At 38.3% G+C, this 27911-nt stretch overlaps 1 protein-coding gene across 3 annotated transcripts; it reads right to left on the reverse strand.

Moving 5' to 3' along the window:
- Positions 1-36: 36 nt before the first annotated feature.
- Positions 37-27911, reverse strand: THOC1 (THO complex 1). Of its 3 annotated transcripts, XR_006414113.1 has the most exons (22): positions 27809-27911; positions 25325-25398; positions 25173-25233; positions 23279-23345; positions 20689-20807; positions 18820-18868; positions 18245-18340; positions 17850-17932; positions 16902-16975; positions 15934-16042; positions 13623-13754; positions 12807-12907; positions 10792-10858; positions 9794-9844; positions 7984-8054; positions 7159-7257; positions 6225-6290; positions 4647-4730; positions 4323-4470; positions 3890-4026; positions 2523-2601; positions 633-672 (listed from the first exon to the last, which is right to left on the reverse strand). XR_006414113.1 is itself a non-coding variant. In XM_044424247.1 (21 exons), exons 1-21 carry the CDS (start codon positions 27857-27859, stop codon positions 377-379), a joined length of 1977 nt encoding a protein of 658 aa, XP_044280182.1. In that variant the 5' UTR covers positions 27860-27911; the 3' UTR covers positions 37-376. The 3 variants fall into 3 exon arrangements, 2 of the variants coding, with proteins under 2 accessions (XP_044280182.1, XP_044280183.1); XM_044424247.1 differs by lacking the exon at positions 3890-4026 and having other exon boundaries at positions 37-672; XM_044424248.1 differs by lacking the exons at positions 2523-2601; positions 3890-4026 and having other exon boundaries at positions 499-672.

Genomic DNA, 27911 nt, shown 5'->3' on the forward strand with positions numbered 1-27911 from the left:
ATCAGTCAATTTTTAAGAAAAGCAGCTACTTCCATATAACTTCCCACATATACCTTTATACTTACACAGTTCATGGAAGAAGCAATAACAAGAAATAGACCTGCTTAGACTGAGCTCTCTAAAAGCAATGTAAAGTACAAGAAAGGTTTGTGTACTTGTCCACCCTTCCAGCATACAAGCTCTTGTCCTGCTTTTCCATAATTTTTTAGATTCCCTTTTTTACTATTTCAGAACAGTAATGCTAACACCTTCCTGAAATTTCTAGACAATTATGTTATTAAAAGATATTTATTTACTAAATTGCCCTATCAAATATTAGATTCTGTTACTTAGCAACAACAGCCACTGTTTTATTTTTTGTTTAAAGATTCCTGAATTAGGTATTGTTTTCAGTGTCATTAGTTAGGCCTTCAGCAAGGTCATTTAATCCAGCTTTGTTCAGTGCAGTAATCAAATTTTCCATAGTAGCATGGATCCCTTCTTGATCTTGCCAAGTAACAAGCAGTTGCTTAGCTCTCATCTTCACATCTTCACTATCTGATTCAATTTGCCTTATATCAGAGTCTTTCATTTCCAGGTAAGGTGCCAGAACTTTCCAGTATTCCCCAAGCTTATTAGCAAATAACTCTATTTGTTCTCCTGTTACAAGTTTGTCCCGTTGAACATCTGGACCTAAAATAAAAATAGAATATTATTCATCTAGCAGGGCTTTTTTTTAAAGAAACAGTAACAAAAATAGTTTCTGAAAAGTGGCCACTACACTACAGTTAAAAAGTAACTTTTTACATTCATGCTCACTCTTTATCATTTAAATTCCTTCATCTTTAAATCATATTTAACAATTCCATAAATATGCTGCAGAAGTACTTGCAAATTTAATCCACTATTTGAATTCCCTGTTTGTAAGATTTCACCTTTCATGACCTTAACAAGAACAGAGAGCTTTGGCTGTTATGCAGTATAGAAATTAAATAAAAAAATTAGCATCTTGCAGATTCTTAAATCATTCTATGTAGATAACACTATAAAATCTCAGAATGAACCTACTTGCTCCAAAAACATAGTAATATTGGCCTGTAAAATACTGCAACTGATTTCAATCAACTCTTTTGTCATTAGGTTTCAATGGCTGATGTGACCATGTACTTTCACAAACCCTGGGTACATTCAGACATTCAAACAGGAAAACAAAAATGCTAATGCAAGGAGCTAGTAGGGCCAATTTTGTACAGCCTGAAATGACTAACTCTAATCCTCCTCAAAAATGCTTTTAAGTAACTATGTTTATTCTGAATTTCAGACAATATGTTTGAAAATTTCAATATTAAGTAAAATAAGGTACCTAATCCATTCATTTTTCAAGATCAAAGGTGACCACTAATTACTCAGAAAGAAAACTGTCTGTTCCCAATGTTTCCAACTAGTGCTGGTGTTTACTTAGCTCACTCATTTATAGTACATTTTAGAAAGAAATGTCAATCTGTTGCTTCAAATAAACTGAATAGTGAGGGAAGGAAAGCTCACAGTGATTTGTTATTAGTATGAGACAGTACATTAAAAAAAGACTGTCAGACTGTAGCCACTCTGAATTACTTAAAAACAGGAGGAAGTAAGTTACATTTTGGCTAGAATCAACTAGATAGATGGCTAATAGAATTAGTAGTTGAAGGATACAAAAATTGCTAAAACGGGAATGCAACAGAGCATATAAACTGCATCAGCAGGATTCTGTTGAACTGCACAATGAGACTAAGTCTTCAACAGGAGATGGAGGACATAAATGCATTAATGAAATGGATATAATGGATAATAGATATAATGTATGCCATCATTCATAGCAAGCTAAATATGAAGCACTCACATAAAAATGGGGAAGGAATAAGAATCATGCAAATGAATTTCAGTAGCAGGAATAAGCAGACTGAGGGTATAGAGAGGGAAGGTCAAGCATATAGCAAGATTAGGGACACAGATTTACAAAGGGGACGGAACTGGAAGAGGAAATTCTCTTGTGAAACCGCTGATTTATATGAAGATGGACTAAAACTGTCATACTGGCCACTTAAGGTGCAAATATACAGCATTGTTTTCATAATATATATCTGAGGAGTGCAACTGTTGAAAAAATGATGTTGTTCCAGCAGAACACACTTTGCCAAAAGGAGCTATGATAGAAGCAGAAAAGCACTCGGAAAACAAAGTACTTCCAAGGTTTACTTATGTATCAATGACTATCCACAGCAGTAATACTGGATGAAATGCCATCAAGCATCAAGATGGCTGATTTCCAGTAATATACAAGAAGCATGGTAAGTTTCAGCACATCAGGATTATGAGGCCTTTGTTTTGTGCATAAATTATGTGGCTCTTCATTTCAAATATAGGACTTAAGCACCAATTACTAATGTGGCTCAGAAGCAGCAAATAGCATGAACTTGACAAGAACACGCATCTGTTCACATACTCCTTTTACAACTTGTGTCAAGGAAAATGGGGAGAAGCCCAAGAACATGCAGTCTTACTTTCATTGTTTTCCTTTAATAAAGCATCATTATCTTCCTCATCTTCATCCTCTCCTGTTTTAATTTCTTCAGAAGGAGGCTATAATGAGAGAACTGAATATCATTGGATGAATTTGCTTTAAAGGATATTGCTATGTGGTGGAAGCACATATAGTAGAACACAGAGATTAGAAAGACATTTGGAAATTTAAAAACCTCTACTATTGTGTTTTCATACAGAGGCTTATTTCTAAAATCATAACCACTGGATAAAGAGCTGAAAAAAGCCTAAGATTTCCACTGTTCATTGCAATTTTCAAATGAAGCTATTGAAAACTAACTTTTCTATGAGTTACCATGAATGGCTGCTAGGATGACAGAAACCACACTATCTCACTATAAATGAGTAAATGATTATTTAGGACATAGTTTTAGGAAATGCAAATAGACTTCCAAGGAATCAAAGCTTCACTGTCAGGAAAATTCCTGTTCTTCTATTTTTTCCATCAAAGAATGCCCAGTACACAAGTCTGGACTCTTTCAAGAAAGATCATGAGACAGGCAAAGGAACTAACTAAAAGCCAGACATAAAAAGTGAAGGATCTTCTTAATATGCTGTCATCATTAACTAGAAAAAGCAAGAGAGAAACAAAACAGTTGTCTCTCTTCTGCTGCGGTCTCCTCACAACTAATGCAAATAGCGATGTATTTGGGTGGATGTGTCAGGGAAGCTGTAAGCAAAAAATACCACTATGAAACTGGGTAAACAATCTACATGTATAGTAATTAATTCCAAATAGTCTTTTTGTCATTCTGAGTGCTCATGCAGAGAGTTATAGGCAAAGTGAGAAACTTGAGAACTAGTTTGGGAAAGGGGAGAAATGATGCACTAGTTTGGAACAGGGCAATACTGGTATGAGGGACAACACAGGCATGAGAAAGGAATACACTGGAGCCTGCCCCATCTGTAACTTTCGATCCAACTGTAAAGGTTCATGGGTGTTTAGTTAGCACTTCACTTTGATTCTGAGGGTCCTTTCAAACCATTTCTAGACCGGCAATTTTATTTTGTATTTCAAAAGCACACTGGGCTGGGCAATAGCAGTTTGCCTAAAGATACTCAACATTTTCATGGCTGAACAGAGACTCACATTTCATTTAACCTTCATTACTTTATTGCCCTGTATTTACTAATTTTACAGTTTATGGAAATTATATATGGTTTCCTCTAAAGGTTGGATGAGAATGGAATATGTCATACCTATTCAATCCTATACACACATCAGAGTTCAGTGATGTTTACTTCTGAGTAAGCATGCAAATGAATGCACTGTGAACTACTATTAGCAGTCAGATGCCATTATCTTCATCACGTTATGCTTATATACCTTTTTTTTCTTGAAAGTAACCCAAGGCACCATATGAAGTTCTCCATAAGAAAGGAGGCACTAGAGCAGCAACAGTAGTGGCTCATGTCCAGTTTTTAAGTGCTCCCTCCACCCCACTGGCTTGCCTAGGCTTCTTTCTAGTCACAGAAAAATTAACCATCAAACAAATAAAACAGATAGATCTTTATATGGCTATAAATATAGAGAGACATTTCAGCTGTATATATTTGTATATAAAATACCGATCTGTATTAAAATGCTTTTATTTAAAATATTGCTTGCTCTCCATATATGGAGCTGTCCCGAGGCTATGTGAGCCGTCCCGAGGCTATGTAGCAAGGGGACGGCACATAAAAACTTTTAATAAATAAATAAATAAATATAGAGAAGAAAAGAAATGTGACAATTTAATAAAATGTATCATATTACTTACAGGTAGTTCTTTAGCTAATTTGATGACCATGTTTTCAAGGTATTCTGGTAAACTCTTAAACTGCTGGTTGGTTGGCTGAAAGAAGTGAGGACTTCTGCGTGCCAATAATCTTAGTGCTCTCCAGCCATAATTAGAATTATTCACAACCCTTTAATGATAAAAATGGTAACAAATGATAATCGTTTGCCATTTAGCACCTAAGAAAGCCACTATTTTCCCAGCTATGTTGTACTAGTCAAACTGCAAGTTTTAAGTAGAAATATGCAGTTTGGTAAAAACTGGAACAGACATAGTAAAAAGTAAAAAATGATGTACAGTACATACTTAAACTCTTTATCAACCATGTTTTCAGGATCTGCCTGTTCTATCGCCTCTTCAAAGAACTCTTCTAATGTTGGCATATATTCTCTAGAAAACAGAGACAGAATAGCTGCTTAATTTTCTACACAGTGTCTAGCCAGCCTTTTCTTCATGTGATACTTCTAAGTCATTACAACAATTTCTTAATGTAAAAGTGTAACTAGCCAAAAAAAAAAAAAAAATAGACAAATACACTGATTTTCTTATTATTTCCATCACTGCATACTTTTGTTGGTGGGGAAGTCTACTTTGGCTGAGTAATCAAAACATTAGAATATTCCTTTTACAGTGATATATGACAATGCATATTCATATATTTGAAAAATATTCAACACAAATGAAATAAAGATACAAATACTAATGGATTGCATTGCTAAGAGATGAAGTGTTCTGAGATTGAAGCTAGGCAGGACAGCAGGAAAGGGAGACAATGTACCTCCTGACCCCAGCCATTTTAGCTAGACAGGGTCTCTGAGCCCATCTAGCTGACATGCCAACAGTGGATGAGTAAAGCAACAAAGGGAATATATTATATTGCAGATCCATGCCTTTTCCACCTGCTCAGCCCACAGTGATCTCCCGTGGTTGCTATTGTGAGCTCAGAAGAGAGACCACAGCTATGCTTTTCACAGTGATTGTCAGTGGTAGGGGGAATGATGCAATCATAGATTCTTCCCCTTCAGATCATAGTAGTTTCTTACAGATTTGGAAGTTGGAATCTTCCAAATCCTACCAGCCCAGGGATATCAGCCGTATCAGTCCTATCTGCTTAGAGAGGGGGAGGGAGAGAATGTGTATGTGCATCAATGTGCTTTCTGAACTGCTCAGACACCAAGTAAATAATAATCCATGATGCTCATGTATAATAAACTGAAAAGCAATGAATTATCTGCTTTTAATTCCTTCTTGTCTAATTGCAGATGAATTTATTCATTCAGTATGCTTCCTCATGAGTCTTTTATGTAGCTTCAGAAGAAATTTTGAAGCCACTGGTTAAGTCACAATGAAAAATGTAGCAAAGCACAGTATCAATTTATTAAGTAAAATTGAAGAAAATTACACATAACCAGGACTTCATAAAAATCAATAAAATTAAGAGGCCATACTTCCCTCACAATATATATAACTAGATCTTGGGAAAAGCCTGCAAGAGAGAGCAGGATATGCCTCTTGGCAACTTCCAAAAAACCTTGAGGGATCTAGCTAAGTGGAGCTGGCTGTGGTGCAACTGCAAAGAAAATGGAGGGATCCTTGAGACTCAGGTAGAAGCATCACTTCGGTTTTGAGGATCCCCTTTCCTTCTGGGCCCTGCACCACTAGTCTCTTCCTTTCATGCAGATCGTCAACCTCTGACAAGTTTTTTCAGGGCTGCAAGAGGCAGGAAAGTCACCTTCCACTTGTCCCATTCCTATAGGCTTTTCTCTGCATTGAATCCCATAGCTTTAAGATGATTAATACATCTTTACTGTTATTCAAAGATCTACCACAGGCATTAGACCTAGAGTAAATTTACTATGACTTCTCCCTACCACTCATATTTACCGGCTCTCTGATTTACAAGCTTCCATGTTATCAGGGCATAAATTCCAGAGCCGAGTCAACTCTTCACTGCAAGGAGAAATACAAGAAGGTTATTGTATTTTTACATTTTGAGTAATATGTTTGGAATCTTTTCAGTACCAAAAGTACGTAAGATCTATTTTCTCAATAAAATTCTTAAGGGAACTTTACAATTGACACTCTACATAATCTAAAGTGCACTTAATGTTTCTAAAATTCTTAACTCAAAGTTAGGAGAAAATCAAAGATGAAAAATGGTACAAAAATAAGGAATAGGAGACACAAATAGTATGACAACCCACCACAGCCAGCCAGCCATGGTAGAACATTGTGGTGTACAAACCAGACACGCTTTCCATAGAGTAGCTTATTTTTTGTGAATAAAAATGTGGCTTGTTGTAGGGTTGTTCATGCCCACAGTGGGTTGTCCAAACCCGGGAGAATGAGTTTATTGTGGGTTGCAGAGAATGGCACTAGAGCTGTTTGACAAGAACAGCTTAAATCCTTCCCTCCTGAATTGGAGCAGCACATGCTTATCCAGAGTTAAGTCAATCACACGTAGCTCCACCCTGAAGAGAAGCATGACCTGTTCCTGGCTGTAAGGACCAGACAAGGATGCTTTTGTAAGAATCAAAGGACAGCCAAAAGTTTTAAGAAACACGCTTGTGGGGGAAGGCAAGATACAAAATGTCTGACTATCTGTCAGAGTAACACAGACAAGTAGGCAAAAAACAACTGACCATGGCTAATTTTCAGGACCTCTTATTGTGAAGTGCAAACCATTTTCAATTAAAACAATTATGCATAAACATATAGGCAAGCTTGACATCCATCACAATATCACTTTTCATATCACTAAGCTACATCTCTACAAAAAGCAAGTATGCTAATGAAGAAAAATAAAGGCTTGACATACTTCCCCATCAGAATTTTTTTGTTAGGTCCTTTTCCTAGGAAGTCCTCAGGAGCTGGTCTTTTTCGCACAAATGGTCTAATTGGCTTGGAATCGCTTGGTCTATGGAACAAAAGTTAAAAGAACCAGCATGGGACAATGTGTTGAGTGTGAGGTCTGCAAATCAATACTCTACACAGGCATCACACTCTCCAGATTAGCTTAGGCAAATAACTATCATTCGGCCTAAGCAACCTTATGTGTTCTGTGCTATACTAAAATGCCACTTTAGATTCCTTAGAAAGTGAAAGAGGGGAACATAATGTAATAAATGAATAGAAAGGAAAAGCACAAATAAGAACACTGTAAAGCTCATGGCTGAATTTTAACTGAATATCTTGTATACAAAGGTCTTTAGCACTTCAAGGTGCAAAAGGTTGCAGAACAAGGAACCAAACTGATATAAAAGCATTGCCCTTGGACATCTCACATATTCAAGCTGTGTTAACACAATGTTGTTTTCCTGGGATGAACTTGATTAAAGAAAACTTCCCTTTGGTTCCACCCTCAGAAAGACACTTGTGAACTTGAAGGTGGAGAGCTGCGTAACTCAAGCATAATGTCTTAGGAGCATTATGGATCCAAGGGACACATACTCTATGAAACATAGCTCCCGTTTACATCTTTGATTCCCAAAGTTTTTATAAAGACTTTAGGGAAATATATCACTATTTATTCTCTAGAAGACAAGATATACGCAGGTACTGTACAGATATTAAGAGAACTAGACTGTAGTGAGAATGTTGATCCAATCCAATCTCTAAAGATAAGCATTCTTTAGTTCGTTACCTTTCTTTCACAAAACTTGGACAGCCTTCATTTTTCCAAGAATTCCAGTTTTCTTCTGTGTTTAATATGTGCTGCAAAAGCAATGTGCTAGCACAAGTTACTATCACATTCAGTATTAGAGGTGGGCATTTGTAAAAAGAAAATGTTATGAGCATACTGGATAGCCAGAGCAGAGGCCACAGAAAACAACAATCTCATTGATAGTTCCTCACTTCCCTCTTCCCCATGATAACCCCTCCTGTCCCCTACTACTACATAGAGAGTCAAGAGATCTTGCTGAATGGGATGACCTGTAGTAAGGGGCAGAGGAGAGGGTTTCCCAAAAGTCAAGTGGAAGCTCCCTACCTCTTGCAAAAGCAAATCCTTGATTCAACCTCAAGGAATAAAAAATCTTTTATAGACAGAAGAGGAAATACTTGCAAAAAACAAATTAAAGCACGTAACAGCAAATAATTGCACTTCTGTTGTGGCAGTAAGGGCAGCAAAGAAAGTTTATTTTCTGTCTCTGTTGTTTCCTCAAGTAGCCACCCAACAGAGTTATCCTTGGTAGTTCAAGGGTTATTAAGGGTTATTAACTACCCCAGTGAATGGAATATGGAATCCTTGGAGTTCTCTTCCAAAAATTTTGCAACTGTATGACCTATACTGGAGCTTAGATGCTGTGGTAGCCTAGAAGTAGGGCAACAAACTGAAGTTTATAAGACAGCAGCACTGTAGGTAAGTGGTCCTGGGTCAAGGAATTAAAGATCATCTCCCCCTTTATGGACCATCCAGACTACCCTGACTTTCAAGAGAAGACTTGCTGTTCACGCCAAGCCACACAAATTCCCATTCTGGTAGTAAAAAGACAATGGGACCGCAGTCTCTGGCAATGTTCTCCCTTAAGAATGATCTTCCCCCATCAATATGTCAGGAACCAACAATCATGTGCTTTGAATTATTCTTAATCTATAACTTGTTTAACCTAGCTTTTCCCGACCGTTAACTTACCTGAATATTATGCTTTTAATTATGTATTGTTTTGTAGTATTTTTGAACAGCTTTGGGCAGTGGTATATAAATGTTCTTAAATAACTGAAGTAAAGAATCATCACACACAGTATTTGAAAATGCCACTGGACAATTTGGAACTTGTTTACTGCCTTTATCTCTCTGACATTCACTAAATAAAGGTTAACACTATAGATGCTTCATAAAATGTAAAATCTAACAGAGACTTAAACAGCCACAGAATAAAACCAAAACAAAACTAGCAGCAGTGCAAGGAGCTAAAAAGTAAGAACATTTTAAAATTTGAAACCTAAAAAGAGAATAAAGCGGTCTTCCCTTGTCACCAAAGAGACCACAATGTAGGCACCAGGACAAGCCTCTATGAGGAAGACACCCTCACCTGGACCTATACTGAAAAGATCCTCCTCCCAGTTACCTATTCTGACTAGGTAAAGTTCTGCAGAATTTTCAAAGACAGCCCCATGTACAGCATGTAATAATCTAAACAGAAGGTTAATAAATATATATAGATATCTGTAGCAATGATATTTATCTAGATAGGCAGTTGGACTATCAGCCTAAATGGATAAAAATGCTCCTGGCCATTGTCCCTGGAGCCACACTGGCCCTCCAGGGATGATCCTGGATCCAAAAACACTCCTGAAGTGTGAACCTAATCATTTAGGGACAATATAATCCTCTCCTGAATAGTCTGAACACCATCCAGTTGTGCAAGCAATCTACTAATAAAATGCAATTAAAAGTTGTTGGTACCACTCTAAAGTGTCGGACAATTCAATTTATGAAGAAATTCACTCACCTCCACCATTTTTGAGAATCTCTCTCCATCTGGAGGATTTTCTGAAAGAAGCTGTTATTAGAGGAAGCACACATTTAGAAAGCAAACACTGCAGTAGAATATTTCAAATAGATTTACCAACTAAAATTCCAAAGACAGCTTCATTAAATATCTTCAGGGTTATATTATACAAGATCTTTTCTACAATCTAAATTACATGGTGCAACAGTTTAAAAACAGACTATCTCCACCAACATAACAAGCCCCTGTCCCCACAGCTTCTGAACCCATCATTACTTATCCAAGGAGGCTAAAAAGCCCAGCTTTTGGGCTTCTAAGTCACCCTGACAGGCCATGGTCTGTTGAAGGGTTTAATAACTGCTCTTGGAATTGCTATTTCACTTGAATGACAAGAGAAGCCCAGGAGTAACCCAAACCTCTATAGCATCTCTTGGCAAGAGCAGCAAGAAATCCTTAGTCAAGCAGTTGCTGTGTAAGCTTCTCTGATACTTGCTTCTGAACGTCCAAGTGGCACTTGTGGGTGGCTGTCAGAAACATTCCCTCTGCCCTGCCCCGTTGTTGCTCAGGAGTGACAAAGGTATGACAGAGGTGGAAAGTGGCCCCAGACAGGATGTGTACAGTGAGACAATGTTGACAGCCCTCACCATGGCTCACAAGGGCTACTCGTGAGTTAGAAGAAGGGCTGTCAGCAATCCTCTCTGCCCCCACTGGCAAGCAGCTGTGCAGGGGCTGTGAGAGAACTCATGTTCCCATGGAGTGCCAAGGAATGCCTGCAGGAGGACTGAGGAGAGGGAGGCTTGACCTGCACCTTGTGGATTGAGTGGTTTATAAGCCTGATGCAACCATCTGGCTTAACATTTCATGCAAACCTGTCATTCAGAATCATAGAAGGACAGCATAGCAAGGTACAAATGCCACAAAAATAGGCCTGTAAGAGCTGTGTTTTTATGTTACATATACAGCCTGAATATATACTGTCTGCAGTCTCTTACACTGACCTGATAAACCAACTTTGTAGTATCTTCAATCCACAGGGATTGCTCATCAGTTAGAATATAGTTTGAACTAGAAAGCAAACCAATTACAAGTCAGAAACCAAAATATATTGGGTTCAAGCAAGAATGTTCTAGCATTGACATAAGCATATCCAAAGTGGACTTCTGGAATAAGGGAGGGCTGGGGTTTTTTTTTTTTTTTTTGTCATTTTCCTCTTCTGGGTCTCAGCATCACTTCATCCAACATGCTGCAATGTGCCCAAGATACAGGCAGTTGCAAGGGTATGAAGAAATGGACTAAAATAATTTCTTCCACAGCAGGACTCCACTTAATAGATCAGAAGGTTTACGTGTACAAGTAGCTCTTCTATCTCCAAGAGGTATACTGAAGATCTGATCCAGGATACCCAGGATCTGACTCAGTCAGTCAGTCAAGTATTTAAGTCAGTGGTAGTGAACCAATGGTATGTGTGTCACAGTGGGCATCAAAGCCCTCTCTGTCAGCATGTGAGCCAAGTCGCCCCAGCATCGTTCCAGTAGCTGAGCATCGGATAACAGTGCACACAGGGGCCATGCACACGCTTGGAAAGGAGTCGTGGCGCCAGGTGATGACATAACAAGCTGTAATTCATTAGCCACAACTCATCCAAGCTTTCGCATGGCCAGTCAGTGTGCTGCCAAGTGTGTGTGTGTGTGTGTGTGTGTGTGTATATTTGAATGGAAAGGTTGTGAGTTGTTTTTTCTAAACTAAAACCTCATTTTTCAGGTTTTATTGCAGTGTTGGCACTTTCTGATAAATAAGTGGGTTTGGAGTTGCAGTCTGGGGACTCAGTCTCTAAAAGGTTTACCATTGCTGCGCTAGGGTTGAAAAAATGAGGTATCCTGGCATGATTTTGATGGTTGAAATGTGTTTAGAATGGGCAGAAATAATGAACTGTGCAGAAACAGCTACTCAAGGAAGACTTTTTCAAAATCGCCCTCTTTTCTATGGAACGTTAGCCCTACATTAGGGTTAGGGGAGTGCACCAGGGCAGGGTTGGGGCAGTGTGGGGGAACCTATGGCACACATGTCACAGTGGTCACGCAGAGCCCTCTCTGTCGGCACATGAGCCATGTTGCCCCAGCATCGATCCAGCAGCCGAGCATCGGATAACAGCGCACACAGGGGCCATGTGCATGCTTGGAAAGGAGTAGCGGTGCCGAGCTACGTCATGACCCATGACTCTTCAGTCACAACTCGTCCGAGCTTTCACAGGGCCGGTCAGTACAGTGCCAAGGATATATATTATTTGCTTGGACCGGCTGTGAGGTTTTTTTTTTCCTAAACTAAAACCTCAGTTTTCATGTTTTATTGTAGTGTTGGCACTTTGCGATAATTAAGTGGGTTTTGGGTAGCAGTTTGGGCACTTGGTCTCTAAAAGTTTTGCCATCACTGATTTAGGTCTTTTAAACTAGTAAGATTGTTACAGTTCATGCATCTGAATTACAGCAAAAATGAAGCACAACCCAACTGGAACATTTAAGAACTCACAGCATTTGAACAAATAATCATACTGGAAAAAAAATATTCTCAGTAAATGCTATTGTTAGAAGTTAGTATATTTGTTTATTGTTTTTGTATTTGAAACTGAAATTAGAATTTAAAAAAAATGAACATTTAAGCCCCTTTGATTTCAATAGGATCAATTTTAACGAATTGTTGGTTTTTTCATTAATGGTTTCTTTCTGTGCACATAAGAAAATATTCTTTTCATATAAGGTGCAAACATTCCTTTTCAGAGACAGCATGAGAAGAATAAGGGCAAGTACTGGAAAGATCTATTCCTTAAGCACAGAATATATACATAGTCAAAATAAACATTTTAAGTAGAGCACTGTTTCTAGATGGATATACGCAGAGCAAGGGTTGCAGCAAGTCAGTTTTTAACAACTTTAATACAGATATACTAAAGAGGCATTTTGCAAGAGAGTGGAAGCATTTTTAAAAATAAAATGTTCAAGACCAATTCCTCACATACCTCTTAAATTTCACCTGACCCTTTAGATACTGGAATAATATTAAATACTGCAACAGAATATGACGACGGAAGTTGCTGTCACTTAGCTGTAAATCCATTAACTGGAAAGAAAACACATGAACAGCTTTTTGCAATTCAAATGTCATTTATAACACGGAAAAAGATAAAATAATAAAGGAACAAAAGCTGAAAAGGGGTAAAAAAAGGCAGCTAAGGGCAAACCTGGAACTGAAGTTAAATCTGACATGGCAAATAGCAGGATCACAGGGTGGCGAGTGAGTTTACCCCTTTCTTCTCCTACTGTTGTACAGGAAAAACTGCATTTGCATCAGGAGGAAATTCTCCACTGGTACCAGTGAGCTATTCCCTCACAATTCAAATATCAGCTTCAGATAAATTACTTTTGTCAGCACCACAGCAGAAAAAAAAAGTTTGCAAACAAGTTGTGGTAGTGTTATCATGACATTCCAGCAAAATTATACTAATATTGTGGGGAGATATACTGGCATCATATAACAGCTATTTTGCATTTTAAAGAAGCAGAGTTTAAGGGTAAAAATCAATTTAATGTCAAACCCAGTTTGGCTCCAAAAGATCACAAATCATTTGATGTAATTTACTAAAATCTATGCCAGCTTTGTCTCATGGATTTCTATAAAGCTAAAGAACCTAAGAAGTGTGTGTGGTAGCAACATGTATTTATAAGCAGATGGAAATCAATCTTCAAAAAAACCCACCCCGAAATATTTCCTAGCATGAGTTGAAATATTCCTTATGTCTTAAAAGCTGTTATATCAAGACCAGAAAGAACATTACCTTCTCACTTGTGAGGAATTTGGCAAAGTAAACATGTTCCTCTCCAGTTTTCAGTTCTTCTAATTTTTTTCTTGAAGCTTGGGTGTCATCCAACTTGTAGCTTTTAAAGACAGTCAAAACCTCTTCAGAATACTTTAAAAATTGATAAAAATAAAAAACAGTATGTGAAGGAAGTCACAACAACAAAGCATATCTGAACTTTGATCAGGTACATAATCTACTATTATTCTAGTCTCTCTCTCTCTCTCTTTTTTTTTTTACTACCAGGGGTTACCCAAGGTCATCAACAAGTTGCTTCCAACAAAAGAAAGTTAGATATACAATAAATTACAAAATCACTGCAAATCTTGAAGGAAAATATTCTTAAGTGTTCAGAAGATACTCTTACTTTACTCCCAAATAGTAATGCTGTGGCACAATAAGTGGTGCAGCCTCTGAAGCCAAGCAAACACAGGAAATAGTTTATACATTTTAAAAAAAATAATGGTGTGTCAATGTGTCTTCCTACAATCTTAGCATAATTTTCTAAGGGCACTGTGACAATATCGTCTCGGTTGTGCACAAACTCCTAGTTAAAGCCTCTCCAATGCAACTTAAGTGAACTACAATTAATTATGAACAATTAATATTTCAAACAAGTCTCAGCAGAAAGGCCTACTCCTATTTAAAAATGGCATGCTAAACTAAATTGGACACTTAACATAGCAGCCGCTCCTACAATGCAGTCTCAGAACCAAAGCCGTTCAATGCATTTACCCTGTCAACATTATTACAGGAGTTCACATCACCGGCCTACTACCAAGAGCCCATTCAATGCCACATCCTCCAAGGTATCATGCCATCACCTGCTAATATAGTCCTTTACACAGTTATGTAACAGAATGAATGCATATAGTTAGACATTAAATATGACAACACATTTCCCTGAAAACGCCTTTTACTCTTATGAATACCATACTGACCTTATGGTTGATGTATATCATAGCTTAAATAAAGACATTAAGTGGCTGTGTAGAAAAGTTATTGTTCTCTGTGCGGTGCTTACAGCAATTACAGTGGTACCTCAGCTCACAAATGCCTCAGTTCACAACCAAATTTGGTTGTGAACAAAAGTTTCATGAAAATTTTGTCTCAGGTCGCAAACTCTGCATTGGGTGGCAACCGCGATTGCGGCCATCTCCCCACCCTACCCCCAAGTGGGGAGATGGCCACGATCGTGCGGGGGGGGGGGAGATGGCCGATATTGCACCTGTCCTTCCTGCACAAGAGTGCCCGTGATTGTACCCCTTTCCTGCATGACCGCAACCGTGATCTTGGCCATCTCCCCCCTCCGCACGATCGCGCCCGTCTACTCCCCCAATCGCATCCATCTCCCCCCCCCAACCACGCCTGCGATCAAGCCAGTCTCTCCTCTCCCCTCCCCCCGCACTGCGCTGATGACGGGCCTGTGCAGGATTACGGGTGCGATCGCAGTCATGCTGGGGGGGGCGGGGGGGAGGAGATGGCCGCGATCATTGTTGTTCTTTGTCACTTTGCTTCACATTTTTCTGATTAAAAAAAAATTGTTACAGAACGGATTAACCTTATTTACATTGAATCTTATGGGGAAATTTAACTTGGGTCACGACCAGAGTCCTGGAACAGATTAAGCTCGTAAGCCAAGGTAGCAGTGTATTTAGCAGCCATAATTTGGGACTGGCAAAAACTCTTGCCACTCTTCATATCTTACCTGTGCTACCACTACTGATTGCTTTTTTGGCTCTTTTCCTTCGCTCATGATTTCCAGCTAAAACTGCGCAACTGACAATATCAAGTATTCACAATTTATATTATATGTAATCTTGCCTTGTCAACCTGTTACAGTTTTTCAGCAATCTGAAACCGCTAAAATACTGACCAGGCAAAACTACTTATTTCTGACAACTGGGAGAACAGTACAGGGGTGGGGGAGAGTGGCAAACACAAAGGGATCATGATCAGAGTGAGGAAAGGGGATACAAGAAAGGCTCCTCTGCAAAAGACACTAGAAATAACAGAGGGATGATTGAGGAGGAAGGAGGGGAAGAGCAACCAGCTGTAATCTAGTGACCTGTCTAGCATACAGTGAACTGCCCCACAAAGAATCCACATCGCATGGCTTCTTTGCAAATCTATGCTATTTGCCACAATATATATACTGGCATAAAAACTGATTCTTTCATAAAAGCTTATTTGTGGGCGCAGTGTATCTTATGACTGGATCATACTAGAAATAGTAAAAATATTGATCTCTTCGTAGAGAAAGAAAAAAATACGTACTGTAGAACATTACCTTAAGAAATGTTTTCCATGAGACCTTTTCATAACATTGTACAGGATTTCTAAAGTAATCTTGAAGTGACCAGAATTTTCGGTACAGGTTGTAATCTATTGGAATGGAGCTGACAAAATAATATTTAACACATAAACTGCAGCACATTTCTGTCTATTATTTAAAACAAAATTATTTTATTTAATATTTAGATTTACACAGTTTTTCCATACTAGGTAGCCAATCAAGCTGAACACATGAACTTGGAACTCAGACAGGACACTTGGAAATTTGGGGCAGGAACTTTGGACAATGTTTCCCACCAATTTTTCCTATCAAATAATAGCACTGAAAGCAGCTAAAGTACTATTTATTAAATAGCAAATGACTTCCCCATTCCCTTTTAAGAAAATGTGGTAGGTTACTAAAAAAAACAGATACGGCACAATAAACAGCTACTGAGAAGGCAGTTTTGCCAAATTACAATGTTATGAATTCATCATTTGCAACCTCCTGCAAATCTAGAGGAAAACAATTTTTGTAATTTCTTATCAAGCTACTCCTGAGTTTATAGCAATGTTCGCTAGTCATTTATCCATAGTTCTTATCTGGTTCCTTAGAAATGGCAGCAAGGCCCTGCTGATCCATCAATATAGCCACTATTCTCCAAAACTAATGAAAGGAAAGGAAAGGAAAGGAAAGGAAAGGAAAGGAAAGGAAAGGAAAGGCAAAGCTAGAAAATAGGACATTACCAAATGCTAATCAAATTACTCGCATTAAGAATATCATAAGCCACCCAAAAGTATCTTCCTATAATGAAGTTAAGCAGGTGAAGTATTTTAAAGTACTACCCTAAAATATTGCTAAAGGTTCTCTGCTTCAATCAACAACACTATCAGCAATTACGTACATGATACAGTTTTAGTCTAAGTGGACCACTTACACATTGTTTACTTTATAAATAATAAATTAAATTTGACTCAGCTTACCTACTTGTGGGAGCTTCATCATCTCCCATTTCACCTTCCTCTACTTCCATTCCTTCATCTCTCTCCTCAACATGCTGATGAAAAAGACTGCATTAATAATTAATTCCGTGTGTGTGTGTGTGTGTGTGTGTGTGTGTGTGTGTGTGAGAGAGAGAGAGGGAGAGGGAGAGGGAGAGGGAGAGGGAGAGGGAGGGAGGGAGGGAGAAAGAGAGAATATTCCTACAGCTTGAGATACTTAGCACTGAAAAGGAGGTTGCATCATTGTGCAAGGACTGGAAGATGCAGGTTATAATCAGTACCATAATATTTACTGGTATTAATATTTTAAATAATCAGTGAACTACAAACTCATATTCAAAAACATACCAATGCCTTCTAATCTATGTCTTCTCTCCCTTTAACAGCCCAACTTAGAAAATAATTCCTATTAAACAATTGCATTATCTTTCCAGATGGAAAAATCAATTTGCTATTCAGCTACAGACGACAGAAAGGTGGAATAACTGGAACATCCTGACATGCATAGAAAGGGTGGGAGGTAAGGGGTACCATTTTCTTCACCCCAGCCACTGTAGTAAATGGGAGAGAATTAACTGCACCAGCTCCAGTTTTGGATATGCCAGGGAATTAAGGGGCTTTTGACATGGTGTCTATCATGGCAAGCAAATTACCCTGCTTCTCCACTACTACCCCCACTGAGAACAGTACATTGCTAATACGTATGCTGACAGATTTCCAATAGTATAAGCATCATCCCACTGGGGATCAGCACTTCTCCTTGCTTCCTGAGATATATTAACCACTTCCAGCTCTCCTAATATGCCAATTCAGTTTTTTGAAAAATCAGCTTCCTATACTCTCTAAAAAGGCAACTTCACAGCCCAATTTTTACAGGTTGCCCACAGAATGTGTTTCTGGGTATATAATAGAGAATATGAAGATAGAAACCTTCTGTCCAAGTGTGCTCTCTTGCTCGCTGGTATTAAAAACTGTAATGTTTTCCAAATTAAATTGACTTTGCAAATTAAGCCCTGTAAGGAAAAAATGCAATTGAAAAGCCAAGGACTTACAAATAAAAATTACTATATTGTGACATTTGTGACTAATACATGGTAGTACATATAACAGTATTTTTGGACGATTTAGAAATAATTATAATGCATTTGAATTACAGTAAGGATAGATAGGAACCATTTGTACAGAGTCCCTTGGAGGCAGCAGATGACAAAATCTAAAATAATTACAACCATTATACTAGGATAATATATTAATTATATGTGACAGACTCCACTATATTCTGTCCAATAAAGCACTGTTAATGCTTATACAAGAACAAATTTCACCTGATTTTTCTGAAAGTGGGAATAATCTAGCCAGGAATAGTTGAATTCTTCCACAAAACACTGTATTTTGTGATTTAGATAATCTTCTTAAAAGGTCTAAACAAAGATATAAAAAGAAGATATATTTATTAATACCTGCTTTCAAGATTTATAAAATGTCACACAGTCACACTGTAATGTTGAAGATAACAACATATAGATGAAGGGAGCATTTAACAATTTATTCCTCACTACTTTTCTATTTATTTTCATCTTGATCAGTGCTATAACCCTAAGCTCAAGTATAATCAAATAAACCAACTAGAGATTTCCTCTAAGCAAACATCATTAGGATCACACTGCAATTCGCTGAAACTCAAACTTATACACTTTTCAAATTTCCTCATTCAGCGAGAAAAATGTATAGTACTAATCTTCAAGCAAAACTGAAGCACATGTATTATGTCTACCACCAACTTTTTAATACTTAATAATGTTATGCAAATTTATTCAAATATAGTTGGAGATGAGTCAAGGTTAGATGAACAACACTGAAAGTTGTGCATGCTTTTCCAGAAAGACAAAAAGTTACTCACCATTGCACATTCTTAGCAAATAATTCTTTCCTGCTGAGTAAAATGTATTCTAAAAAAAAAAAATTATTTAAGCTGTTAAGACATCAAATTAGCATTTCGTCAGTTATGATGATACTGGAAATAATTTCATCTGAGTTTGTCAGCACATTAATTGTAATATAAGAAAAGTCACCTTATAATAATCCAAAGCAGACGTATGAATAACTACTCACCTATAGCCAGTGCTTTTTTTGTAAAAAAAAAAAAAAAAAAAAGGTGCCGGAACTCACGTCGCCGGCAGTAAGTGCGCGACCACACACACCAATCCCAAGCTGAGCAGCAGAGCTGCATCCCAAGCCGAGAGCAGCCCCTCACTATCTCACTATCAGACAGCAGATAGCAGACACAAAAGCAGCCTGCAGGCACTATGTTAATGGTGTTTGCTGCTGATCGGCTACGATTCAAAATCACTTCGTAAAATACATTGGAAAAAAAGGTGCCGGAACGCTGTTCCGGTGCGTTCTATGACAAAAAAAGCCCTGCCTATAGCAGAAAACAGGTAAGCATGAATATCCACATTTTGCTCATATAGCTGCCAGAATGGCTTAAATGAAGAAAAATACAACACAGCAAAACAGAATTCCAAATACTTAATTTTAAAAGAGGAAAAACAATGCAGTAATCAGCTTAAAAACATCACAAACTAACAAAAGTCTGTCAAAGTAACATCATTTTCGATTTATGTCCAAAAGAAATGCTCCCATTTTAACCTGCTTGCCTGCTATCATCCTGGTTTCCTATAAATGTTATTGCCAGATAGATGACAACTGGAGAAAGTGTACTTTTGATTGCAGAGAAGCATCTGTGGAACACTCTCACTGGAGATTCTCACTTGGCAGTGCTATGGGATTTTTTCAATGGCAGTTGATTTTTTTTAATTCTTCCAGCATTTTAAAATGATTAAATCATTTGATTTGGTTTTTATCTAGCTTTTGTTGTTTTAATTATTAGAATTCTCTCCCGTATGTTTTAATGTACTGTTTATTTGCCAATGCAAACTTTCCTGGATTCTTGAAGGAAGCATAGAAATCTACGTAACCAAACAACCATCAAAAAGCCTGAAACATCTCCACAGAGGGGCTACTTCAACACCACTGTGTTTTCTCGTGCTTATTCATCTAATGTCCCACAGTAATGGCACACAGAACTCTGCAAGGCAGCTATCAAATCACAGGTGATTCTATATTGAAAGACTCAGTCCTTGATGTCTTTTAACTATCTTGCCTGAGTTACCAACTAATGGTAACTTCATCCTGTCTAGATTCACTTTTAGTGTCTTCATCTCCTTCCATTCCTGAATTGACATCAAACACTGCTTACACACTTCCACAGTCTTCCTGGGAATAAGAGGTAGAACTATAGTTCATCAGTCCACACCACCAGATGACCTGCCTCAGTGGTAAACTGGTAAGTTTTTATAAGCTAGTAACTTTTGCAGGCTAGTTTTTGGAAGGTCCCTTATGAAAAATCCATTTCATGAATAAGCCTAAGGAACTTTAAAAATTTTCACATTATGTTGGTGCCATATTCTTGATGTTCTGTTAAGATGGCAGACCAGAACTCTAGACATAACTGCAGAGCACACAGATCTTACAGCCCAAAGTTGTTGCTCAAGAGCACTGAAATGATGTTGCATGTTAAAGGTGGAACACCAAAAACAAAATAAAGTGATGTAATATATACCAGAACACAAACTCTTTTCTTTAAATTAATTTGAAACAGCACATAAAATGTTTTTCTAAATTTATTCAAGGTAGTAATTCTTGTTTATATGGTAACTTTTGTCTCCGAAAGTCTGCTTCTAAAATGCTCCATTGAAAAAATACTTACAGATTTCCATGTAGTTACATTTTTTTCTACAAAGGTGAAAATTTTGTCACATTGGTCCAGAGGAAGACAATCCAAAACATCTCCCAAAAGCACAAAAGGTGTTGATGCAGTGCAGATACCTTCATGGGACAAAATATGCTGATATTTAACTATTGTATTAAATAAAATGCTTACAAGTGTTAACAAATGAGGAAAATCTTTTTGCATGAACTGTCTTTTTTCAATACTTCTTATCCCATTGATTCTGTAGATTCTTCTTGGGGAGCATATTTCTTTTAGAGCACAGCTCTAAGTTCTAAGTTCACAGCTAAAGGTCCTGAGGGCCCAATCTAATACAATGCCTTGGTGAGGCATAGTGCTGGCAATCTGTCAAACTTCAGGCAGAACACTTTTTATCCTTTTTAAGGCCCAGTCCCAGTGTTGTTACTTCTGCGCCAACTTCAAGGAGAGCAGGGCAGGGGCTTGGCCTTCAGAGGCTCAGCTTTGTGGTTGCAGGACCTTGGAGCTCAGGCTCTGAATAATCCTACGCCACTGCCCACCCCAGGCCCCCAACAATGTCAGGAGACCATAGGAGTGCATTCTGAACTGCTATGCAAATCTAAACAGTAATTTTTATTAGGTAATAAATTTTGATTACTAAGTCCTGAAGAGATATTCAGGCTGTAATCCTCAACATACTTATTAGGGAAAAGGCCCCACTGAAATCAGTAGGAGCAACAGTAACAAACTTTTACAACTTCCCTTTTCAGTCAACTGTTTTCAGATAGAGAAGAAAAGCAGAAGTTCCTAACGTATGCACTTAATTATCCTTCCAATTCTCTGCCCTGAAAGAAGGTGAAATATTCTCAACTAATGTGTATATCTAGAAATGGCAGCAGCTATACTATGTAAGAACTTCAGTTAAACCTTATGGAAATATTGCAAATCGCTCTAATTTAGGGGATCATTTGAATATTTCAAGTATATTTTTCCTTTCTTGATCGTTTTTCAGTTGCCATGAGTTCTTCACAAGAAGGAAAAAGGCAGGATATAAATGCAATGCAATAATACTAATATTAGTAGTTTTTACTACTGTATTTCTTTTATCATAGTTTTACTTTAGTTTATTGTAAACCATGCAGGTATTGTATAAATTATTATTATTATTATTATTATTATTATTATTATTATTATTATTATAACATTTCTATGCCGCCCCTTGCCGAAACCTCGGGGCGGCTTACAACATGATAAAATACATTGAAATACAATAGTACATAATAAATTACCATTAAATACAAAAATACAAAAAATACATTGATTTACAAATATAAAATTAAAATTATCAGTATAAAATAAAAATATAGGAGGAGAAAGAGAAGGAAGAAGAAGTTGCCCTGGCCAGATCATATGTTTTAACAATTGAAATGATGTTTAAATAAAAAGGTCTTTACCTGGCGCCGAAAAACCAGTAACGACAGTGCCAGGCGGACCTCTTTGGGGAGTGAATTCCATAGGTTGGGCGCCACCGCAGAGAAAGCCCTCCTCCGGGTACTTACTCTCCTAATTTCTTTCATGGAGGGTTCCCGGAGAAGGGACTCTCCCGCAGATCTCAAAGGGCGGTCGGGCATATACGGACGTAAGCGCTCGTTCAGGTAGCCAGGACCCAAGCCGTTTAGGGCTTTGTAGGTCATAATCAACACCTTGAATTGGGCCCGGGCTTCAATGGGAAGCCAGTGAAGCTGACGGAGGACTGGAGTCATGTGAGCATAACGCCCCGTCCCCGTCAGCAACCTGGCAGCTCTATTTTGCACCAATTGAAGTGTTCGGACTGTCTTCAGGGGAAGCCCCACATAAAGCGCGTTGCAGAAGTCTAGGCGGGAAGTCACCAGCGCGTGTGTCACCGTCGCCAGGCAGTCGTACTCCAGGTAGGGGCGCAGCTGATTAATCAGCCGAAGCTGAAGGAAGGCGTTCCTCGCTACCGCTGTCACCTGAGCTTCCAAAGAGAGCTCCGGGTCGAGGAGTACTCCTAAGCTGCGGACCTTATCCCTAAGAGGGAGTGTTGCACCATTCAGGACCAGGTCAAATCCACCCTCTCCGAAACCCGATCTGCCAACCAACAGGACCTCCGTCTTGTCTGGGTTGAGTTTCAGTTTATTGGCCCTCATCCATTCCCTTACCTCGGCCAAGCACCGGTTCAGCACAGCCACTGCCTCACCTGGATTAGTGGAGAATGAGAGGTAAAGCTGGGTATCATCAGCGTATTGATGATTCCGCAGCCCACACCTCCTGATGACCTCTCCCAGCGGTTTCATATAGATGTTAAATAGCAGAGGGGATAGAATGGAGCCCTGTGGTACCCCATGGCATAGCTGCCATGATGTAGAGACATGGTCCCCCAGCACTACCTTCTGGAATCGACCGTCGAGATAGGAGATAAATACAAGCAAGAGATATCTGCATTCATTACCATAATACCAATACAAAATGTCCCATACAACTTGTCAATGTACAGTAAAGATCTATGCAGTTGTTCATATGTTCAAAGAAAGTGAACTAAGGAGAACTGTAAATTGTGGTTTTAGAAAGAATAAAACTGTCCGACGCTTACCTTCTGTGACCCCATTAATAACAAGAGAGATGATAGACAGGACATTTTCACAGCAGGCTTTGTTTATCTAAACAATTATAATACAAGGCAGATCATTAACTGCATAGAACTGAAACATTATTTTGACTAGAAATAAGCCACTAATGTTATTGATTGCACCCTTGATGATTAGAAACCCCCAAACTCTGAGGTCTCCAATTATCCAGTGCAGAGTAGGAAAAGCAGTAGAGCCAAACTTTACCTCTCCATCCTCCTGCCCTGCATATTTTGCCATATTGGCTTGTTTGCCCATCTACCTGAAATGCTTTGGAGGGAAGGGGAAGCAGGCTGGAGAGATCTCAGGAAAGTTCATCCTGGTTTCTTCAGTTTTCTTCCTTCCTTACCCACCAAGGCACTTCTTTCTCCCTTGTTTGAAGTTGCTCTTCCAGGTTCAGAAAGCAGCTGACAGTTCTTTTTGCACCCACTGCTAGCAAAGAAGGGAGCATTGTCTCTAACCTTAATAGGAGGAATCCAAATTTCTCCCTAATGTTGATCAATACATAGAAGAGCCAGATCCACTTTTAACTCATTTATTTTCAATCAAGAATTAAAAAACTGTATTCAACAATCTACACTCACAATTCATTACAAAAACAGATCCTGAAACTTGCTGCACCATATTTTATTTGAAATATATCAAAAGCCATACAAATGCCAAGAAAAACAGGACTACATCATGTGTCACTCACATGCAGAAGTAAAATATCTAGGAACAATTTCATAGCAGTGCAACAGTCTCACCCAATTCCTCCACCACAGTTGCTCCCAATCTGACCTCTGCCATGTTTGTGAAATGAGGTGAGAAAGCGGTTGCACATGCATGTTTGTGGAGACTTTGCATTATCCTAGAACAGTGATGACGAACCTTTTAGAGACCGAGTGCCCAAACTGCATCCAAAACCCACTAATTTATTGCAAAGTGCCAACACTGCAATAAAACCTGAGTACTGAGGTTTTAGTTTAGAAAAAACAACTCGCAGCCAGTCCAAGAAAATATATATCTATCCTTGGCAGCGCACTGACCAGCCATGCAAAACCTCGGACGAGTCGCGGCTAATGAGTCGCAGTTCATGATGTCATTGCCTGGCACCGCTACTCCTTTCCGAGCATGTGCATGGGCCCTATGTGAGCTGTTATCCGATGCTTGGCTGCTGTGGTGATGCTGGGGTGACTTGGTTCACATGCTGACAGATAGGGCTCTGTGTTCCCACTGCAGCACGCATGCCATAGGTTCGCCACCACTGTCCTAGAACATGTACAATCAGGCTATCTGGGGTCATCATCAGCCAGGGAAGGTGGCAATCTCTGCCTCTCAGGAAAAAATCATGGCAGAAGTAAGACTACCCTGAACCCATATATTAGCAAGAGAAAGAACAACTACTGGGAGCTTGCCTGCCCATCCTTTTCAGAAATATTATCTATTAGAACCAAAAGCAAACTGTCCCCATTGTTTTACCAAAGACATTACTGCTGTCCAAGGCTGGTTTTCCCTACAATTTCCCTCTTCATTTTCTATTATTTCTGTGATAAAACAGGCCCTGTCTTATCTTTCAATATCAGTGTTAGAAACTCATCATCATGCTAAGCTTGTATGAAAGTTTAGACAAAATAAATTATAATAGGATTTAAAGCTCATTAGGAACAATACAACTGTAAAGTTTCTTTTTCGTTTTCTAAAGGGGACCACTTTCCTAACAAAGTATGGATGGGTCAACTAATCTAGTGACTTTCCTTCTGGGTAATTCATCTCAATCTATCAGAAGTAATGGATGTTACATTTTTACTTAGAACAAAATCAGTGATTAAGTTTCACCTTCAAATGGTATTCACACATATGGTTACAAGAAGTACTTACAATCTCTTCTTCTAGGGCAACTCTGAAGGCTTGATCCAAGGTCAGCTTTTTTTCATTTTCACTAAAAAAGGACAAAAGGGTTGACTGTTTCCCAAAAGCTTTCCTATCAATAAAATTAAATACATGATGTGGAAAAAAACATGATTTGTTACCTTCCAGGTATCTGGCTGAATGCACTCAATAAAGGTTTAATGGTTTTGTTCTTGAGCGCATCTCGAGTAGAGTTCTGAGAAGATAACAGAGTGAAAAAAAAGATCAGTTCCTTACTTAGAGCAGTGGTATTAAAATATTATTTGCATTTATTAGTACATGCAAATTTGAAGCATCATCATCAAAATTAAATTTATATCCCACTTTTCTTTCAAATAAGAACTCAAGAAGGCATACATATGGCTTGCAGACCCAAACTATACACAGACCTACTTAGCTTCCGCATGTTTGAGACACCATATGCCTTCAAACAATACCGAGGTCAAAAAAACCCTATATTTACTTAGAATGACTTTAAATTAAAATCAGATTTAATTTATTTATCTACGTGATCATCTGTTTAAGCAAATGTACATTTTAAGTATATAAATGGGACTCCCCCCAAAATGTAGTTGACATCAGGACATACCTCTCTCGCTTGTATGAAAATCCAACACCTACTTGATGCCCATTCTACATATTACAGAAAAGCCTGAACCAGAAACTATATTCATCTAACCAGACCGACATTACATCATTAAAAGAAAGGCACAAATTATAACTTATGCAAGTTGAGACAGGAAAAAGTTTACAACATCCATTTCTGAATATTGACCATGCTGGCTGAAACTGATAGGATTTAAAGTCCAAAACTACTGAAGGGTACCACATTGGGAAAATCTGTTCTATACTATAGTCATGTTAAAAGTCCATCCTTTTCCTGGCTAGGTGTTCCATGATCCCCTACAGTCTGTGTTAGTTTTGGCACTGTTTGTCATTGTTGTTACTCTTTGTTATTGTCTGTTTTCATTATGTTTTTAGCAGTTTTAAAGTTTTAAATATTTTTCTGATTTTCTGATATTTTTATTGTACTTTTATCATCTATTTAAATGGACTGTGTAAACTACCCAGGCGGCTTTGGCTGTAGGGCACTACAGAAACGAAATCAATACATTCAACTCATTTCAAACTGGCATCACCACTTTTATTGAATGTGGTGACAAAATGTTCAGCAAGTAAAAAATGTTTTATGATTTTAAACATGCACTTTTCTTCTATTCTTATCTTGTGTAGATTTGTATCTTCCTGTTATATTTCTGTCACTTTACAATTCAATAACATATTTTTTTAAGACTGTTTATGTTTACTCTTTTCTTCGAGACATCATAATGTTTTCTATTCTATGTTTGGCTTTTCCTTTTTATTTATGTACAGGATATTACAGAAGGGATTAATACATAAATAAAAATTTTACATAGAGGAAATTAAACTTAGACAGAAGTTACTTTACTTTGAACACAATATTCTAAGTACAAAATTTCTTCAGAAGTATCAACCATCCAAGCAAATTTCATGCAATCCTTTCAAGTTTTTTTTAACATTTCCCTTTAAAAAAGGAAAATATAAAAGTATATAGTACAAAAAACCCACCAATTTTTCTCTAATTGGGTAGGCATAATTCCCTTCTTTGGGAGCTATCAGAGCTGCAAATATAGTATTTTTATATTTTAATTACAAAACATAATAATCCTAACCTCTATTTTATTTCATCCACTTCTGACAAACAATAAGGGTTACACCTGTTTCCTAATTTTCCTATGGTAATCAATAGAATGCAGAAATGCAGTCCCATTTCTGACTTGGGTTCAATACTGGAACTGAAGCACCTGGCTTCTCATTTAGGCCAAGCCTAATTTTCTGAAACACCTGAATCAAATCTTGTGCTCATTCCACACCTCCAGTTATCAGCAATGAATGAGAACCTCAGTAATGTATACTCATGCAAGAAACAGTCCATAGATGGTTTGGACTGTCTTCTTATAAATCCATTACTTAATTTAGAAAAGCTTGCCTATTTCTTGGCTAGCCTCGATAAAGTTATTGTCCCATTGTTAACTTTTCTAACAAACCAACTCTGTTACTTATTGTCATTTTCTCTGTGGGCAAGCACTGAACAAATCAAATGAATAAACATTTTTGTCATTCATTAGAGACAAAGCCACTTTCCCGATATGTTGGGCTGCAGTTCTTAACGACATTGTTTCATATTGGCTATGATATGGCAGTCCAATATCTGCAGAACACCAGAATGGAGAATGCTGGTTAAACTCACGTGGGAGTAACCTCCACCAAAAAAAGCCTACAGAGTTAAGCTTATTTATTTTAGAGCAAATCCTGTTTTGGCGACGCAGGCCCTACTTCCGAATAAATATACATAAAGCTACGCTTTATATGGCGAGGGGTTTTAAGATTCGGACAGTCAGATCCTATCTCTCTTTGTCCCCTCACAGGAAGGGCTCGTAAAACCAGAAAAGCGCAACGCTTCAGCCAAAAGTCAAAATATTACGCGGGAGCGGGAGGAAGCTCAAAAGATAAAAGTGTGCGGAAGTCCCACATTTTTTGGGAAATTCAGGCAGGTGATGAAGTCTCCACCCGGTCCCACTCACCGTGAAGCGTAAACGCGCCTCGGGCAGGCTGAACAACGGCGGCGGCGACATCGTTGCCCCGACAGACTCGTCGAGCGACAGGCGGCGCGTGTTGATGACGCCA

Source organism: Varanus komodoensis, unplaced genomic scaffold (assembly GCF_004798865.1).
Source record: "Varanus komodoensis strain SLA01 unplaced genomic scaffold, ASM479886v1 scaffold14_1, whole genome shotgun sequence".
Taxonomy (NCBI): Eukaryota; Metazoa; Chordata; class Lepidosauria; order Squamata; family Varanidae; genus Varanus; species Varanus komodoensis.